Source organism: Nelumbo lutea, chromosome 3 (assembly GCF_056320005.1).
Source record: "Nelumbo lutea isolate HS-2025 chromosome 3, American lotus-T2T, whole genome shotgun sequence".
Lineage (NCBI taxonomy): Eukaryota > Viridiplantae > Streptophyta > Magnoliopsida > Proteales > Nelumbonaceae > Nelumbo > Nelumbo lutea.
In genome coordinates, this window is record NC_142686.1 from 115,800,796 (window position 1) to 115,820,932 (window position 20,137).

Consider the following 20,137-nt stretch of genomic DNA (forward strand, 5'->3'; position numbering starts at 1 on the left):
TTATTTAAAATTATCTATAATATATTATATTACTTATTTTTTACTATTTATAATATAATGTATGATATATATTTTATACATTTATTTATAAAATATATATAAATATAAAAATTCGAGAAACTGAAGAACTGAAACCAGTCAACTAATTATTCGGTTCAGAGATTTAAAAAAATCGGTAATATTGATTGGTTTCAAAAAATATATCTCACAGTTCGAATACCCCCTAGTGAGCAGTTGTGCAGGTTTGATTTCCTACTCACTTTTTCTACCCATACACTATCGATCCTAATTTGCAGCGACACACCTCGCAATTGAAAAGGCGACATGTGGCTGCAATTCACGGCGGATAGAGAATAGTGTGCAGGAAATCCGGTTTAGATCGTGCCGCCCATACTGTAGCAGGTCATGCTGGCACGGGCTGGGCCAGCAGAGGCCCATATAAGCCTTAGCCGTATCGGTTCATGGACGGCCCGACCCGTTTTACACCCAAACCGATGGGGTATAATTGGATAAAAAATTGAACGGACAGGTAAACATCAATTCTTAAATGTAGTTAAATCGAATATGAAGGAGACAAAGCCAAGCCAAGCCGAATAAGCCGGATTCGGGGTTGGTGGATTTACCGAAGCTCTCTCTGATGAGTCTCGACTCTCGACTACCTCGATGGTTCGTGGACAGTCATTCTCGCCCACCGAATCCGGATAATCCTGGCCGCAAGATTTCTCCTACCCAACGGTTTGGATTTGTTAGTGTAATAAATAACAACCGTTGGATCTGGATTCCACTCAGCATTGCAGCAATGAGCAATCCCGTCCAACTACACGGACTCCTGAGACCGCTCCTCTATAAATATAGGACCAAGGCCTTCGGTAAGAGTCGTGTTGAGTTCCGCGAAAGAAGGCCGAGGTGTCCTCTTTCCACAACCCAGATCAGATCTGCGCTAGTAACAGCTTTAGGACTCTACTCGCTTCTCGGCTCAGGTACCTACGTTTTTTTCACTTTTCCTATATCGTAGATCTTCTGCTACGACGGGCTTCGAGTTGTTTTTCTCACTCGAAACTCGCCGGATCTACTTTGGTTCTATGGTTTACGGTACTTTTGGATTGATTTCTTGGAATAATCTGTAAAACCCGTTTTCAGACTCACTATTAGACTTTTGCTCAAGTATAGTTACTAATGCTGTGCTGGGAGCAAGCATTTAGGTTTTGCACGGTTTCTCTTAAAAAATTGTAAGATCCGGTGGTTAATATGGGGTTTGTCTTCAAAGATGCATTTAACAAAGAGTTTTGTACTCGCTACAGTGTTCTATCCTGAATTTCTGTCTGTTTTCTGCTTTTGTAAGTCGATCTGGGGTAAATCTTATGCGAAATTCAGCTTTCGCTTGATTTTTTTTAGCTGATAACTGTTTTGTGTAGGATCTTTTGTTTTGCTGCCCTTTATTTGAACCAATTGATCAACAAATTCGTTCGCTTGATTTTCATTTCTGGGGTCCTTCCTGAGAGAACATTGTTTCCGATCTCACTAAAATGCTCATTGAAAAGGGGATCTGATTTGTCTGTTGCTCAGTTTGGAAAGAGTACAAATACAAATATGTACAGTGCAAATAAATACAAAATACAGGGTCTTGCACTCTACATATTTGTATTTATATTCCTTCCAAACTGAATGTTTCCCTTCCAACATATTTATTGTTCCGGATTACTCTTAGGGGTCTGAAATCCTAAATAAATTGCTTCTTCCAACCCTTGCGTCTCCTTCCCGTAATTAAATGCCTCTTATTTCACAGCTTGTTGCAATAGCTTAGAAATGCTTCAGTAGCTTAAATAGTACCTTCATTTTCTAGTTGCTTTTGTGATTTCTTCATTGTGGTTGGTCCAATTATGTTCGAAGCCTGTTGTTTCGACAAAATTTTCGCCGTCCATGTTTGACAGATTGTGCTGTCCACAGGCTCTCTCCATGTGACATGTTAAGCCCATACACAGCTATACCTCCAGCTCTGTAATGAATTCTTATGGACTAAGTGTCACGCTGGGAGAGCCCTGTGAATAGTCTGTCGAACGCAGACAGCTAATTTTTTTCCTTTTCCAGTCATTCTCCGCAAATTTCTGGCAATAATTGTCGGTCTCTTTCCTAGATCTACTCAAGAAAAGATTTTCTTCTGAAAAGATTCTGACCTGATTTCCCACCGGATTTTTGGTGGTTGGATCTAACTTAAACCATGTGTCTTCGGATCTAGTTCATGCCCATCGTCAAGATGTGCCTAGGAGGTGTGTTAGCGTGCTCCGATTCTGCGAATATTTTTCTTTTTCCAGTTTTCTGTTTTGAGATTCCCTCCAACTGCTTTTCCGAAATCATGCCGGATAGAATCCAGACTTTTTCTTTCTCTTATTTTATTCTCTGGGAACATACGCTCTCTTGTGCTTTTGGTGAGATTCAAATAATCTGGTCTATGACTATGTCTATGACTATGTGTCTAGTTTTACTTTGACTTTAAATTGTATTAAAGTTAAACTAGTCAACCAATTTCTGTTGTCGAATAATGTGTGGGGCCTGTGGCCTAGGCTACAGGCTACTCATGGGGGATCTCATTTTCTTTGAATAAGAATTGCTGAATCGGTGCGTTTGTTCTGGTGCATTAACTTAACATACGAAAAATTTTGCCGCAGTTTAGACAATGGAGACATTTCTGTTCACATCCGAATCCGTGAACGAGGGCCACCCCGACAAGCTTTGCGACCAGATCTCTGATGCGGTGCTCGACGCCTGCCTTGCACAAGACCCTGACAGTAAGGTGGCATGCGAGACCTGCACCAAGACCAACATGGTTATGGTGTTCGGGGAGATCACAACCAAGGCGAACGTAGACTACGAGAAGATTGTGCGTGACACCTGCCGTTCGATTGGGTTCGTTTCTGATGATGTGGGTCTTGATGCTGACAACTGCAAGGTCTTGGTCAACATTGAGCAGCAGAGTCCAGATATTGCACAGGGCGTCCATGGTCATCTCACCAAGCGCCCCGAAGAGATCGGTGCTGGTGACCAGGGCCACATGTTTGGTTATGCCACCGACGAGACCCTTGAGTTGATGCCCCTTAGCCACGTTCTTGCCACCAAGTTGGGTGCCCGCCTCACCGAGGTGCGCAAGAACGGTACCTGCCCCTGGCTAAGACCCGATGGTAAGACCCAGGTTACAGTTGAGTACCACAACGATAATGGTGCCATGGTTCCCATCCGCGTCCACACCGTCCTCATCTCCACTCAACACGACGAGACCGTCACCAATGATGAGATTGCAGCTGACCTCAAGGAGCACGTAATTAAGCCAGTCATTCCCGACAAGTACCTGGATGAGAAGACCATCTTCCACCTCAACCCATCAGGACGATTCGTTATTGGTGGGCCTCATGGTGATGCTGGTCTCACCGGAAGGAAGATCATCATTGACACCTATGGTGGATGGGGAGCACACGGTGGTGGTGCCTTCTCTGGCAAGGACCCAACCAAGGTGGACAGGAGTGGAGCTTACATTGTGAGGCAGGCTGCCAAGAGTATTGTGGCCAATGGGCTTGCCAGGAGGTGCATCGTGCAGGTGTCATATGCCATTGGTGTTCCGGAGCCCTTGTCCGTCTTCGTTGATACTTACGGAACTGGAAAGATTCCTGACAAGGAGATTCTTAACATTGTGAAGGAGAACTTCGACTTCAGGCCTGGAATGATTGCCATTAACCTGGACCTCAAGAGGGGTGGCAATGGCAGGTTCTTGAAGACAGCGGCTTACGGTCACTTTGGAAGAGACGACCCTGACTTCACATGGGAGGTGGTGAAGTCCCTCAAGTGGGATAAGCCCCAAGATTAATGGTCCACTATGTTTTTGTGCTCCTATTCCTGGCTCCTGCCCTGTCTCTGTCCTCTCTTCTTGCGTCGTCTTACTAGCCCCCTCTCCAGTAATCTTAATTTGCTCCATCTCCATCAACACCTGTGATAAATAATATACTTGGCTGCTCTCAATTCTGTAGACCCATGTTTTACTTTTACTATGATTGTGATTTGCTCTGCTTTGTTTTTCCTTTTTTTTTCTTTTTTGCATTTCTTCGTTTTGGTCTCGGTCTTGTGGAAAAATATGGATTTTTGGCTGAATTGAAAGAAAAAAGGAATAAAAAAAACCCGTCGCCTCCATTCCAATACCTGCATAACGAACGGCATCTTTTAAACGTTCAAGTGCGGATTAAGGGACGCGGCTGTATGGCAGTAAATTTATTTACTCGAATTCTTTGAAACTTAAAAGGATCGTAGTTACTAAGATGGTTGGTGGTAAAACTTGAGATGACCATCAGGGAATGCGTATCATAGTTCTTTGCGTTTGGCTGCATGATACGCATTTCTACCAGTTTCCACTCTCATCCCTAGGGAATTTCTTTTCATGTTTTGTTTCCCAAACATATACATATATTTACGTGTTTCAGCCAAGTAAAGCCGCGCATCTGATAGTGTAAGATGTTTCCATGGAATCACGAGTGGATTTTCTGCACAACATTTAGGCCTTAACCACATTGCCAAAGCCAAAAGAAGAAACCAGGCAGCTTCAATCCACCAGAAAAAGAGATGCGTAAACGAGACTATGCAATTCTGAAAGAGTAGATTTAACCCACCCCCCTCTTTTTCACCGTCAACATCAATGTACGCATCGATATACTAAAAACTCAAAAAAAGTCAATAATATATAAATTTTAGATTATTATAAATAAATAATAAAATAAGTTGAGTTTTAGGCTAGTCATTCCACCCTTAATAATACCTACCAGCGCGCATACGCATCCATATTCACTAGGTCAGTTTGGGAAGAGTACAAATATGTACAGTGTGTATATTGCATTTCCAAACCTTACATTTGTATTTATAATCACAATAAACATGTCACAACGCAACCCACCCACCCAAACTCGTATTTATCATTTTGTACAACTCTATTCCAATTTCCAAGATCTTAGCAAAAAGCATGCTAAACATACATGATGCACAAGCAAAAAGAAAACTTTATTTGCACATTTAATCATCAAAGGAATCGCTCAGTAATTGAATCAACATGTAATGATCCTAAAGGAATGGATTCCTCTTCAAACGAGCACTAAAATAATCCTCGTCTTCTCCCTCACCACCAAAGTTATCCTCGTCAAAATCATCACTTCTGATAGAATCTGCCTCTACTCCATCTGCATTTGCTGCTTCCATGCCACTAGTATCTCCAGTAGAAAAAACCAATGCTGAATATGAGTGTTCTGTGGCCTGTGAGGTGCAAGAAAATGCCTCAACTTTGTCCAGAAGAGCATCGGGACCAACATCAATATCATCCAGCATAATTGCCTTCCCTGACTCTATTGCCTGCTTCCACAAGGACATCATTCTATGGCTTGATATCTCTGTTTTACGATCAACTGGTCTTGCATCCTCCACCTTGCCTGGAAAGCCCAGAATTAAAAAAAAAAAAACAAAACAAAAAGAAAAACGAAAGAAAGAACAGACGTCAGAGGTATTTCATTAATATCTGATAGTAGATAACATGTACGTTATCTCGATGGACAAAAAGGTGCTGCGGCCATTACTTAAACCAAAAAAGGAAAACACAGCCAAGATAATATCAGGCTCAGGTCCATGGACTAGAAAATAGGGCAAAAATGCCTTTTATGGCTGCCTTGCTGGTCCCAATTACTAGTGCAGAAATAGGGTGGGTATTTCCCCTCATTACTTTCCAAATTGACCAAGGAAGAGAATCAATTGATGATTGTTTTATGCCAACAAATTCATAAAATCTAAGGTTCAAGTTACCTATCCACCTGGGTGTTGGGATAATAATTGGGCTTTACCCAGATTTCTCAGGGTAGGATCATGTGCTAATGTAGATGACGCATCATTGGTGCCAGAAGTATCAATTGACTTGTTGATATCTACAATTTGTTTACATCGCTGTTGGCATAAATGCAGATGTGTGCAAAATAATTTATCCTTCGTCTCTTTTGACACCTACCAGTACAATCCAAACCAGATGAGATACCACTGCCAGTGTTGTGATCTGCAGACATTGATTTCCAATATCTGCCCCTCCACATCAAAACCTGCTCATCATCGAAGGACAGTAGAACACAAGGAACCAATTCCTGTAAACTGACAAAATGCGGTGAGATAAATAATAAGAAAAAATAATAGAACTGCATCAGTTTTATTTACTCCATTCTAAAGAAGGGATTATTCCTGTTCATGTGGAGGCAACTGGGTATCTAGTTCTACAGGGCACAACCATACAAGGTATTGGTCTTAGCTTTAGTCAATTCCATGTGTTTTTTTTCTTTATTAAGAACATGTCCACTGAATCACATTAAATTATTTTGTGCTTCATCACATGCCAAGAAAGAATCTCTTCTTTTTCTTTTTCTTCCATATTTTCTCTTCTTTATTTCCACAGGGGGGGGGGGGGGGTTCAGGTCATTCCCTGATCATGGACCAAAATTTCTCAACTGGACTAATTCAAAATTCAGCTCTGAATTCAATAAAGCATCAACTAGATAGCTTGTCTTTTACAAATAAAAAGAAAAGGAAATAGAGGTGAGGAATTAATCTTACAGCTGCTCTAGGTTATAGAAGTGTTCTATAGATTGAAAGGCTTAGAGATGTTGAAAAGAAAAGTGTTGAGAATGCTTGGTGTGTTACTGTTCACACCAAGGGACTTTTCATTTTACTTCACAAGCAAAATTACAAAGGTGCCCTTGAATAAGCACCCAAATACAAATATTCATAAAAGGACAGTAATGCCCTCACACTCTCAACACTTCCCCTCAAGCTGAGCATAGATATTCATGCCCAATCAGTGTTTTAAAAGTGCAAGGTGCAGGGGTCAATCTGTGCCTGAGGCGCAAGGCGAGGCGCGCACTTTTTGAAGCAAAGCACAAAAATACAAGAAAAAAAAAAGCTAAAAAATAAAAAAAAAATGTCAGAAAATTCAAAAAAAAAAGCCAAAAAATTAAAGCACTGCATAAGGTAGACAAATCTCTCCACTCGCAACTCTTTCTCTAATGAAATGTTGATCAACCTCTATATGCTTTGTATGATCATATTGTACAGGGTTGTGGGCCATGTTTATGGCAGCTTGATTGTCAGAATATAATATCATTGAAGTATCAATCTGCACTCCATTTCTATCAACAAGTTCTTTAGCCACAACAATTCTGAGACCTCGTGCATCATAGTTCTATACTCTGCCTCTGCACTAGATCGAGCCACAATTGATTGCTTCCTGCTTCTCCAAGATACAACATTACCACCCACCAAGGTACAATAGCGAGAAGTAGACCACCTATCATCAATAGAACCTGCTCAATCGGCATCAGAATAGACCTATATCTTCAAATGCCCATGATTAGAATACATCTCTTTTCCTGGACATCCCTTCAAATAGACAAGTATTCTATTCAATGCTTGCATATGAGATGATTTAGGCTTGTGCATGTATTGGCTAACCACACTTACAGCATATGATATATTTGGTCTAGTCAAACACAAGTAGAAAAGGTGACCGACAAATCTCTGATACACATCTTTGCCAGGAAGGACATCTCCATCATCAATTCCCAACTTATGATTGGGATCAATTGGAGTTTTAGCTGGTTTACAATCCATTTTTCCTACCTCCTAAAGCAAATCAAGGACATATTTCCTCTAAGAAATATAAATGCCCCTCTTTGATCTTGCAATCCCAATCCCTAGGAAATACCTGAGATTTCCAAGATCCTTAATTTCGAATTCAGTAACAAGGAAAGACTTCAATTTAGCAATCCCAAAGATCTCATCCCTTGTAGTAACAACATCACCAACATAGTTATTTTTCCATTTTCTCTCCTAACAAACAGGGTATGCTCAGCTTGTGATTGTGAGAAGCCAATTTTTAAGATGGCTTTTCTGAATCTGTCAAACCAAGCTCTAAGGGACTGTTTAAGGCCATAAATGGATTTCTTCAAACTACAAACTTTTCCTTCACTCTTAGGGATGTTCACTCCTAGAGGAAGTTCCATGTAAACTTCTTCCTGAAGGTCTCCATTAAGGTAGGTGTTCTCAACATCCATTTGATACAAGGGCCAAGAGTAGTCGGCAACAAAAAACATGATATTTCGAATTGAATTCATCTTGGCTACTGGAGCAAACATTTCCTAGTAATCAATGATGTAAGACAGAGTGTACCCTTTTGCCACAAGTCAAACTTTAAACCTTTCAATTGAGTCATTAGCTTTATGCTTCATTGTGTAAACCCACTTGCATCCAACATGAACTTTGCCTTCTGGAAGAGAAACAATTTCCCATGTCTGGTTTTTTTCAAATGCCTCTATTTCCTGGTTTATAGCATCCTTCCAATGAGGGGACTGCACTGCCTCAATAACATTGTGAGGGATAAAAGCATAAACAATAGAAGAGATATGGGCACAAGGCACAATAAGAGGGTGATAAAGTATCATAAGAGACAGTTTGAAATAGGATACTTAGCACATGTCTGTCTTGTTTTATGAATTGCTATAGGAAGGTTAAGGTTAGAATCTATAAGAGGAGGCTCAACAACAGATTCAACACAGGCATTAGAAATAGGAAGAGGTTTAGAATCCAAATGAACTAAGCCTGGGAGGTCAGATTGCAATGGACATTCAATATCTGGAGTCATTCTCTTTTTTCGTTTGACGAACCACTAATGCCAAGAGTGAGGAATAGGAGAAGGCAAAGGAGGACTATTACCACCACAAGGAGGAGGAGAAGAAGGATTGACAATATCAGTTGCAGGAATTGGCATACAAAAGGGAGTTCGATCTTCCTTAATATTCTCCCCTTGAAGAGAAGGACGAGAAACGGAGAAGAAGGGAGTGTGATACCTTTGGACACATACCTTTTTCTAGAACAAGGGTCGTAACAACGATACCCCTTTTAGACTAAAAAAATGTCCCAATAAGACACTTGATAAACTTTTGATCAAATTTCAGCCTAAAAGGACTCATGTCATAGACGAAGCAGACACACTCAAAAACCTTGGGAGGAAGATGGAATGTATCCTCATCAAGAAAAAAGAAGTTGACGAGGAGATTGGAGATGAAGGGTCCACGAGGGAAGTTTGTTAATAAGATGTACAACTGTTTAAACTGATCAGAAAAAAAAAAAAAGATATACAGTCGTTTAAGCATCCCCCCAAAACCAAGTTGGAACATGCATCTGGAATAACAAGGATTTGGAAACTTTAATCACATGTCTATTTTTCCTCTCAGATACCCCATTTTGTTGGGGAGTATTGAGGGCAAGAACTCTGGTGAACCACTCATTTTTCTACAAGGAAGGTTTGTAAGTGCTTTTCAAAATACTCCTTTGCATTATCAGATCTAATAATCTTGATCTTCTCAAACTGTGTCTTCACCATATTGAAGAAGCCTTTCACAATTGAAGGAACTTCATCTCGGCTCTTCATCAAATACAACTAAGTATACCGCGAGTAGTCATCAACAAAGAGAATGAAATATTTATAATCATTCATACATGGAATAGAATAAGGTCCCCAAGCATCAATATGTATTAAATGAAAAGCAACATTACTTCTTTTGTTACTTGCAAAAAAGGTGGTTCTACATTGCTTTGATAGTTGGCAGACTTCACATTGCATACCAAAACTAGATTACTAGACAAGGGACTCGAACACAAAAACTTCAAGGAACCAAAAGAAACATGCCCAAGACGGTGATACCACAATTTCAATTGACTTAGCTTCTCATCATGACAAGACTCAAACTGACACATCAACCCTAACATTGGAGACTGACCAAGAAGATAAACTCCATCAACTTCATGTCCACTGCCAATCGCCTTCCCCATACTCAGGTTTTAAAAGACACAATGAGATGGAAAGAAGGTTATAAAGCAATTATGAGACTTCGTAAGAGAACGAGTAGATAAGAGATTTTTATGCAATTGTGGATATGGAGTACAAAGTTTAGAGATTTCTATGCAGTTGGGGTCTGGGATCCATTGGCAATGGTAATCTTGCCTTTCCCTGAAAAAAGTCTATAAGTGGTAAAGTAGGAAGGCATACCAATCATATGATCACTAGCTCCTGTGTCAATTATCCAAGAGCTAGAGGATGGGGTATGACACGCAAGTGCAATAGCGGGTTGCACCAGTAGGTATAGGCAACCCGCTCTTTTCAATATAGAGTAAGATGCCTCTCAAATTTTCCATCACATCAGAGGTGTCATGAGTAGATGCCGGAGCAGGAGGATTTCCCTCAAGCATGCGAGTCTGAGAATCATGACTTGCAAGTTGCAGTAGCTACATAAGCATTTACTTTCTTTCCAGTTTTAAACTTCTTAAGTTTCAAGTGGGATTTAGTTTCCAGCATCAATCCTTGGTATGCTTCGGCTTCTTACAATATTTACAAAATACCTCTTCAGGTTTACCAAAACTTTGCTTAGGCTTTGTGGACACAAGAGTAGTGTGCTCGCCTACAGACGCTTGCATCATAACATTCCTCCTACTCTCTTCATTCTACACAAGAGAATATGCTATGGAGAGTGACAAAATATCAGTACTAAGGATATGTTGCCTAGTGAAGTCATAATCAGCATTCAGTCCAACAAGAAAATAAAAAACTTGGCTTCTTTCAATGTACTTTCTGAACTGTTCAGCATCAATAGGATCCTTCCACTTCGAAGCCTCAAGATTTCTCCCCCTGTCGCATATACATGCTTCTCTTCGCAACTGATAGATTCTAGCAGTGTTTTTCGCTTAAGAATAGTTAGCCTGTCCCAAATATCTTTAGTTGTTGAAACATATAGTTACGGGTGATGTGTGGCTACATAGAGCATACAAGCCATGACATAACTAGCAGATTATCCTGCTCCCATTTGGAATAGTTTGGATCTTCAGGCTTCGGCTTAGCTTCCTTACCGGTGATAAATTCAAGCTTACTTCTTCCATCAATTGTAAGCTTGGTTGATTGAGACCATTCAAGAAAATTTGTTCCATCAAGTTTTACAGTAGTAATCCGCCCTCCAGCATTGTCATTGCTTCCCGGGAGAACATAGGTAGGTAACTAGGTACAAGGACGTCTTTGTGTGAGTCCATCGGTCACAACCTCTCCAAAAAAAAATATTTCTTACCAGCATCACAATATTCCAACACTAGTTGAACTCCCAAACACCTTTCCCACAAGGTTAGATACGAGTTACAACTAAAAATCTAGGAAAAGTAGGCGGTGACGGCAAAACATGAGAAGAAAGAAAGTTCCCAAAAAAAGTTTTAGGGCTCCAAAAAATTTAGGACTACCTGCAGACCTAGGGGTTTACCATGACTCAAACACAAGAGGTTTTAGCAGCAACCACCGACCATACGAGCATGCAGTCCCTAAACTCTAGATCTAGATTTTTCGCCAATTTTCATCCGAAAAATCTAAAACAACTTCAAACCACCATGATACTTGTACCAAAATTCCCCTAAAATCAGGGCAAACCAATGACCATCAAAAACCCATGAGGATGCTGCCGACTGTAAAGATTGCTGATATCAACCGATGGCATGCTAACGTCAGAAGGTCTGTCTATGTGTCACGACCAGTAGCAGATAGTTTCCTTGGTCGTGCGGTGCTTTGACACCAAGTTGAAAGAAGAAGAAGAAGAAAAAGAAGAAGGAAATTACAAAGGTGCCAAGAGACTTTTCATTTTACTTCACAAGAAAAATTACAAAGGTGCCTTTGAATAGGTGCCCAAATACAAGTATTCATAAAAGGACAGAAATGCCCTCACTCTTAACATATAGAAGGAATTCTAACAGGCTGAAAAGCACAAACAGGTTTACCAACAAAGGTTCAAACTATGGAGTATAAACAAAAAGCAACCAGAAATTTAAGAAGGAAAACTAGATAATTAGAGAAGAATTAAAGAAGAAACAAGAAGAGCTCTTGTATCAATTATATCCACTGAACCAGTAGTGGAGCATTTGAAGAAATGGATGAAAAAGATGAAATTTCTGGTTGGTTTAACATTGGTGCAATCAACAACAACCAGAAACTCAATGACTTATACAGATCTGAAATTAGCAACAGAGACAAAGCCGAGTAGCATCCAGTCAACAGGTAAAATACCTGTTATAGAAAATAGACACCCTAATGAATTAGTGCCATTTCAAGTTTTATTCTTCATTTGTAATGGAAAGTACGTCCAAGTGTTTATGAAAATAAAACATGTTTTCCTTTTGATGGGAAAATATGTTTATTGATATTTACCATATGTTGCTTTCCTAGACATGTAAATAAGAAAATAAAACTAAAATTATTATAAGGGAATATATCTGAACTTGTAAAATACAGTTAATCAACAATCCTTGACTCTCAATAATTTAGCCAACTTCAAAAATATTAGAATATATATATATATATATATATATATATATATATATATATATATATATATATAATATATATATATATATATATGTGTGTGTGTGTGTGTGTGTGTGTGTGTGCCCAGTATGACCATGACAACTAATTGGGGGAAAAAAAGCTACACAAACCTTAAGTTTGGCGCCTATCTTTTTATAATCACTTGTATGCATTCCTGTACAATCGATCTTAACCAAAGTGCTTTCTTCAAAAGCATTTCTAACATCCTTTACAAGGTTAATGTACACTCCATTTTTTGCTGCATTGAGAAAGAACAGATTTTAGTTATAACAAATGATGTTGTACCAACTCTAGGGAGAAAAAGAGAAAAAAGTGAAACAAGAGAAATCTCTTGATTATTAAAAGCATAAAATCAGTAATTTATTTGGAAATTAAGCATAAATAAGTACTCAAGGACCACCATGGATTCAAAGCATCCAATCTAACCAGCTGAGATGCAAACAACTAACAGTATCTGAAAAAAAATAATTACCCACTTTGTACTTGAGACTTTGTAAAAAAAGATTCATTCGATACAAGCATAATTAGAAAGATGTTGACAGCTAGGCTTATTGAATATCCAACAACTAAATGGTAGGCAGCTTATTTTGAAATATCCAAATATAAAGCTATAACTTCTATCTATGTCCAAGATGTAAAGGCACTGCCAGCCATAATACAAACAACAAAATTATTTTCTGAAACATTAGATCCCTTGATTGAATTCTACTCTGTATAATGGCTAGGTAAGTGGGAAAAGTAGAAAAGATAGGGTCACCAGTAAGAAGTAATTTGTTGCAAGTTGAAGAATCTAGAAGAGCTAGGAGCAAACCAAAAAGGATATTGGTTGAAGTAGTTGGGACAATGCTTTGTTAAATTAAGTTGAGTTTAGAGGGGCCAGATGAGAGGTAAGATTGGGATAAAAGAACTTGAAATAAACGCATCCAAGAAAACTTTAAAAATAGCCTCAGTAGGTGACAAGGAGGAAAAGTCAACTAAAATGGTTTAGTGATGTCAAGAAGACCCATGGCTGCACTATTGCGGAGTGACTTGGCACAAATAGAAAGCTCTAAATGAGCAAAGGAGGTCATAGAGGACATGAAATGAGGTAGCAAGAAATGGTCTAAAGTCATATTATTTGACTGTGAAAATGTCTCTTCATAGAGTGCAATGGCAGAACAGGATTCATGTAGGCAGACCTTAAATAGTAGGGGCAACTGATAAGGCTCTGCTGAGTTGGGTTGAGAGATGTTTTCCCATTTAATTCCAATACAGGTCTTCCATTACAATATCAAAACTAAGTTCACAACTCAAACATGGTAACCATGCTTTCTTACACAAAAATAAATAAATAAATAATATCAAGCCAGAAACAAGTCATTTGTGTTTTACCTAGTTTACATATTGGCAGAAGACTCTTTCCTTTTGCTCGCAAGTCATCTGCTTCCAGTTTTGTCAGTCCTTCTGGAGCTTCCTGGATAAGTTTTGGATAAACAGGAGTAGCTGGCTTCCAAAGCATTATTGGGTATCTTGGACGAGTTCGATGGTCATAATTTCTACCACGAAAAAGATAAATGACACCACCAACTTGATGTATGATCTTGCCCCCAGTTTTTTCCTGCCATTGCAAATAAAATTTAAGCAGAATGAATGCAGGAATCTTCCCTGTGAATATGATGAAATAAGTAGATCCAATTCCTTTTTATGATTAATCATCATTAAATTGAGGCTTTATCAAGTATGCAAGGAATAGGCATCTTAGAATATGCCTTTTTCCTTCTCTTTCTCATGGGGGAAGGGTTGAGTGTTCAAAATGGGATAGGAACCAGGAACTAATGGTTGCAAGGGTAAAAGTCAAATGGTTTGTCTTCCTTTCTAGCAAAACTGTTGCTATTGTGGAAAAAAAAAGTCAGAACAGGAGAAATGATAGAAACAAAAAAAATGTCCGAAATGAAAACTTGAGTTTATCTTCTAAACAAGAAGTACAGAAATACCAGCTGGATGGATTAATCATCCATACCTGAGCAATTATTGCCCAGCATTGAGATTGAGAAAGCATTAGAAATTAGATGCTGATCCAAAAACAAACCACAAAACTCTTCTTAAGAGCAAGAAGATGGAAGTAGAAACTAAACAAGTACCATATTTATAGTCTCAAAAAGGAGAAAAAGTGTCAAAAGCAGGACTGAGAAAGACCTATCAGAAAAAAATAGGACTAAGAACAGGAAAATTTTACAATTATGATATCATCATTCCCCATGTGCAGTAATCATATTGAGCAATGGTTTAACCCTTGATCTATACCCATTTGTTCTTGTCATTCTAATTCACCATCTACTACATAAATGAAGTTCTTATTGATGTTTTTGATATATTAGTTGTATTGGAAACACAGATTAAATATCATGGTAGGTTACTAATCAAAAGAAATATCACGGTAACCTTAGAAGTCAGATTTCAACTAGGAAGACTATCTCAAAGGAATCAACATGACCCCATCAAAAATAACATAGGGGAAAGAAGACAAATGTAGATTAAATATGAATTAAACACGTAATGAGAAATCTCTGTAAACCACAAATCAACTGAGTCATATGTCAAGGAATTGGAACTAAAATCACAGATAAGAATCGCATTTATGTGTTGAAAAAAACCTCAAGATGGTGGCAAACGTTCCGCATATCAATAGTCGGAACACCTCTGCATCTGACCTTACAAACAGGCTGCCGCCGCCAATGGGAATGAATCAACTCTAACATGTTATGGGTTAACCCATCTCTTCCTACAGCAGTGGTAAAAAAAATGGCTTCAACCCAATTCACGAAATAATTAGCATGAAACAATAGTCTCCATTATACTGAGGCGGGAGTGGAAATATCAGACGTTACAAACTTCTAAGCTCGAAACACCCAGAGGCCAGAGCTTCTTACCAAGATTGACTTGGCGATTATGAGACAATAGAGGCTTAACAAGTGCTCGAACCTCCGCTTTGGTTAGAGGCTTCCCTAGTATCTCCTCCCTCGTTTTCCCTTCTTTTGGAAACTCTCCGAGAACAAAAGGCCTCGGCATTTCTAGATGCTTCACCCCCTTCGTTTCCGGGGGTGGTGGATTAAATGCATCAAACAGTGGGATTTTCTTCTTCTTTTCCTTCAATGGAGCCTTTCCGGTCCACGGCCTTGGCATAGTTTGAGGAGCAAATGGTAAGAAAGCAGGTTCTCGGATGGCCAAGGGCTTAACCTTGGGCGTCTCTGAGTAGCTGAATTGAAACTCGAATGGAGCTCCTGGGAGGAGATAAGATACTCCAGACTCTCCAACGACAACGGCGCGATCACCGTCTGATGCAATTACTCCGTCAGAGACGGGCTTGTGATACTTTGTCCGTCGATGAACGGATTTGAAAGCAGGATTTGAAGAATTATGTAAAGGCTGTTCGGATTGGGAAAGTGTTTTCAGCGTTCTTCGGGATTTTACGACTTTGGGGTATTTAGGGATTGGAATTGGAAGGGATGGAGGTATTGAGGCATTGGGCTCATTAATGCCAGGGTTTGAAGGCATTGAAGAGAAACGATTGAATAATCCTGGTAAGGTTGCCAGAATCGACATTCCTAATCTCAGAAAAAATGAGTGCAGGAGAGAGAGAGAGAGAGAGAGAGTGAAGTTCCGTCACTCCGTTGCGGCTCTTTGGGCTGTGGGATATTTTTGCGGGCGACGGTTATCTTCTGACTTCTCGTGTTCCTTTTAATATCTGGCTAATTCGCAGGCTCAGGGACATCCATCCGGGCGTTGCCACGTCGGGTCTCTGGTTCGGGATAGAGTGGATCAGTCGAGACCGTATCTTCTTCTCACAGAGGGCGCCTCACATGCATTTCCCACCATGCATCGGTACTTTTAACTTGTTATTCACGGGAAATGCTTCTAATGCACACGGTGAATGTGCATGTGAGTCGCGCAAGTGTGATGAGCAGATCCCATCGATTATTAGTCCATTCGGGATATGCTCCTCACCTTGCTGCGTGTAAAAAATTCTAATAACCAATCACGATGAAATTGGATTAAGTTAAACAAAAACTAAAAAAGCAAACCAAACCGATGAGATCAAATCGAAGGTTCTAGTTAATTGAATTAATTGGTTCGATTTTGGTTTGACATTTTTAAGAAATCTGTTTGGTTTCGGGTAACTAATATAAAAAACTGAGGGTGATTTGGCCTGACCTAGTAAAGAGGGGACACGTGGACATGACCTGATTCAGATAACAACTCAGCCTGATATGATCAGTTCGCAATAGATCGAGCTTGGACATTCAACCACTTTGGAACAAGGTCACCTCGAGACAAAGTTACCTTGGGACGAGATCACCTCGGTACAAGATCGCGACAGGATCACCTCGACCCCAAGGCACTTCGACATTCAACCCAGTTCGGAACTTAAAAGCATCAGCTCGGGGATACCGACTCAGACCACTGTGATGATCTCGGAAATCCCTCCAACGGATTCCAAACCTCACAGGATCACGCCGCGTAACGGCCAGCCTTATCTCCTCCCCGCCCGGTTCGAGAGGAATTGATAAGTCGTATCAGTTGATAACGTTATCCCCCAATTAAAGCGGAAACGGATCTCATCGTGATGAAGATCCCAGAACCGATCCGCAAAACCCGCGAGGACTAAACTATATATAGGCTCCACCCCCGATGGTTCAAGGTACGCGTGATTTCTCTGCTCTTTAGCTCTCTACATTCTCAAAGCAATTTTAGCTTGCAATAGCTTACTAACTTAAGCATCGGAGCAACCTCGCCAAGTTAGCCACCCCGGGTTCTCTGATCTTATTTTGCAGATCCGCTTAGCTTGCCGTCCGACTGGAAGCCAGATCATCCTCCAACAAGGAGCAGTCAGATCGCACTACACCAATTGGCGTCGTATGTGGGAAACGCTACAGAAAACCTTCTCCACACTCAACTCATCTGAATTCAATGGCATCCTCCAGTCACGCCGGACATAGCACTGAAAAGAACGTCTTTGGGGGGCAACCTCAACTTCCTTCTGTCTGCATCGGTCAGTTTACCATACCGCACACTGCGGATGGGGTTCCAACATTGACCATGCTGCAAGCTTCTACGGGGTAAACACACCACTCCCCCCTGTAGTGGGTGCAACCTTCGCTGAACCATCTGTGGTTCCCCCTAGAGTTGGGCAATGCCAGTTCGACGACCTGGTACACTGTGTGCAGGCCATTCAAGTCCAAATGCAACAGGTCCATCAATTTCAACAATACCAGCAACAAGTCTTCTTTCAGTTCTACCAGCAGCAGTTCCCTCCATTATAGCAAAGCCAATAGCCGATTCCACCTCGGCATCCAACGATTCAGCAGAATCGGTCTCGTGTACAGAACACTCGATCTCCCCACCGAGGCGAGGAGACTTCCCAGGTTCCACTTCCTCTTGTGAGCCAAGTCTCACCTCGCAGTAGGAGAGACGGGCAGGTCACTCCGCCCGCTTCACGGGGCAACATCGGAAACAAGTCCGGAGACACCCAGCTTGCCAGAGCCATTCTTCCTCGGTGATCGCATCAAGAAGGTTCGCTCACAGGTAACTGGTTCGGGGTTCTAGCCATGAACTCAAGGCAAGGCCCTTCCATCCATGGCAGTCAGCCTCAACATCTAGAGAATCAAGAGCCACCTCACACCAGAATAGTACCAAACCACACAGAGGTTAGTAGCACCAATGCGGAGTCGACGAAGAGACAACAATGAATGTGTCGCAGCTCGCAAGGCCTAACCAGTAGGAACAAGTAAAAGGTAAAGAGGAGGCGAGCTCCGCAGCCACAAAGACCACTCCTCTCCTCTCCAGGTCGTCCCCTCTGTCCTCCGAGCTATTGGCGACCCCGATGCCCAAGGACTTCAAAATGCCTCTCCTCGACAAGCATGCCAGATCTTTTGATCCTAGCGGCCATGTAGACTCCTTTCAGTCCCAGATGCACCTAGTTGGAGCTGATGAGTCATGCATGTGCATGGCTTTCTCCACCACATTTAAAGGAGTAGCTCGCACATGGTACCGGAACCTCGCGCCAGGAACAATCAAGAGTTGGGTGCAGTTCATGGAGTTGTTCACCTCGCACTTCATTACCAGCAAGAAGTGCTTGAGGTCTCAAGAAAGCCTCCTCAATGTAGTTCAAAGAGAATGGGAGTCCACTAGAAGCTATATCAAGCGCTTCAATGACACCTGCCTGTAGATCCCCGATCTAGATCCAGCGTGAGGCTCACGACAACGAAGAAGGGTATAACTCATAGGGAGTTCAAGTGGCATGTGGTGGCCAACAAGCCAAAAGACATCACAGAATTCCTCAAGCTCGCTGATCAATTCATTGGGACCGAGGAAGAGATGAATCAGAGGACTGATAATCCAGTAGAAAAGAGAAAAAGAGAAGGTGACAGCACAGGAAATGACGGGAACAAGAGAAGAAAGAGTAAGTCCCCGACCAGAGGAGGAAACAAGTCTGGGAGCCAGTCTCCTTCACGATCTTGCAAGTCAGGTCAGCGTTCCAGAACTCCGCCCGTTGAAAGGATGAGCTATATGCCCCTCAATGCGAAGCGAGGAGAAATCTTGATGGCAATCAAAGACTCCTCCTATATGAAGGGGCCACCTCGGTTGAGGGGAGATCCCGCCACCAGGAACAGGAATGTTTATTGTCACTTCCACAAAGACCACAGACACAGTACAGAGAATTGTAGGAACCTCTGCGACGAGATCGAAGAGCTCATCTGTCGCGGGCACCTAAAAAATTTCATACAAAGAGAAGACAAAAACCAAGCAGATCGCCAAATAGACCGGCAGGGGGACCAAAGAAGAAGTGCTCCCGAGTCCATCAGCAGGCAGAGTGAGCATCCACCACGGCAGTTGCCCGAAGAAAGACCAATCCGCAGAGTAATCAACATGATTACTAGCGGGTCTATCATCACGGGCTGCACTTCGACAGCAAGTCGAGCTTTAGTTTGTGAACTAGAAAACGAAGAGCAGAACCCGTCGAATCAACGCAAGCTCGAAGACCCCATCTACTTCACGGAAGATGATACGCGCGGGATCCAATATCCTCACGATGACACTCTGGTGATAAAGCTGAGGATAAATGATTTCAAAGTCAAGCGCGTCCTAGTGGATTTGGGTAGCTCGATCGATATTCTGTTCAAAGACGCCTTCGACAAGTTGCAGCTCCAAACAAGCGATCTAAAGCCGATGGATGCTCCCCTAGTAGGCTTCAACGGCGAGGAGGTCAGACCTCTAGGGCGAGTCTCAGTACCCGTAGAGGTCGGCACGTGGCCAAATATTGCAAGGTTCGAGCACACATTCTTAGTGGTCGCAACTCCCTCCCCGTACAATGCCATAGTAGGTCGGCCTATTACGTATGCACTACGTGCGGTAGTATCCACCTACTACTTGGCAATGAAGTTCCCTACGGACTATGGAGTAGGGGTGGTGCGAGGTGACCAGCTTGAATCTCGCAAATGCTACACCGTCGCCCTCAAGGGGAAAGTCAAGCTAGCGGCTGACGTTGAGCTCGAGCGACCTACAGAGTATGCCGAGGAGCGAGCTACACCGATAGAGGAGACGGTTCACATCCTAGTCTCAACAGATGATCCAACTCAAACCCTCCAGATCGGCACTTCGATCGAGGAACCACTCCGCTCTCAGCTGGTA

At 41.5% G+C, this 20,137-nt stretch overlaps 2 protein-coding genes across 3 annotated transcripts; one reads left to right on the top strand and one right to left on the bottom strand.

Annotated features, from left to right (window-relative positions):
- Positions 1 to 878: 878 nt before the first annotated feature.
- Positions 879 to 4,261, top strand: LOC148867862 (S-adenosylmethionine synthase 5-like). 2 transcript variants are annotated; one of them, XM_088977189.1, is made up of 2 exons: positions 879 to 980; positions 2,667 to 4,261. In XM_088977189.1, the coding sequence occupies exon 2, from the start codon at positions 2,675 to 2,677 to the stop codon at positions 3,854 to 3,856; it is 1,182 nt and encodes a 393-aa protein (XP_088833315.1). In that variant the 5' UTR covers positions 879 to 980; positions 2,667 to 2,674; the 3' UTR covers positions 3,857 to 4,261. The 2 variants fall into 2 exon arrangements, with proteins under 2 accessions (XP_088833315.1, XP_088833316.1); XM_088977190.1 differs by having other exon boundaries at positions 2,672 to 4,261.
- Positions 4,262 to 4,833: 572 nt separating this feature from the next.
- Positions 4,834 to 16,329, bottom strand: CAF2 (RNA-binding CRS1 / YhbY (CRM) domain-containing protein). The gene is made up of 6 exons (XM_088977188.1): positions 15,379 to 16,329; positions 15,103 to 15,230; positions 13,841 to 14,066; positions 12,580 to 12,707; positions 6,023 to 6,152; positions 4,834 to 5,456 (listed from the first exon to the last, which is right to left on the bottom strand). Exons 1-6 carry the CDS (start codon positions 16,049 to 16,051, stop codon positions 5,095 to 5,097), a joined length of 1,647 nt encoding a protein of 548 aa, XP_088833314.1. The 5' UTR covers positions 16,052 to 16,329; the 3' UTR covers positions 4,834 to 5,094.
- Between the last annotated feature and the right edge of the window lie 3,808 nt (positions 16,330 to 20,137).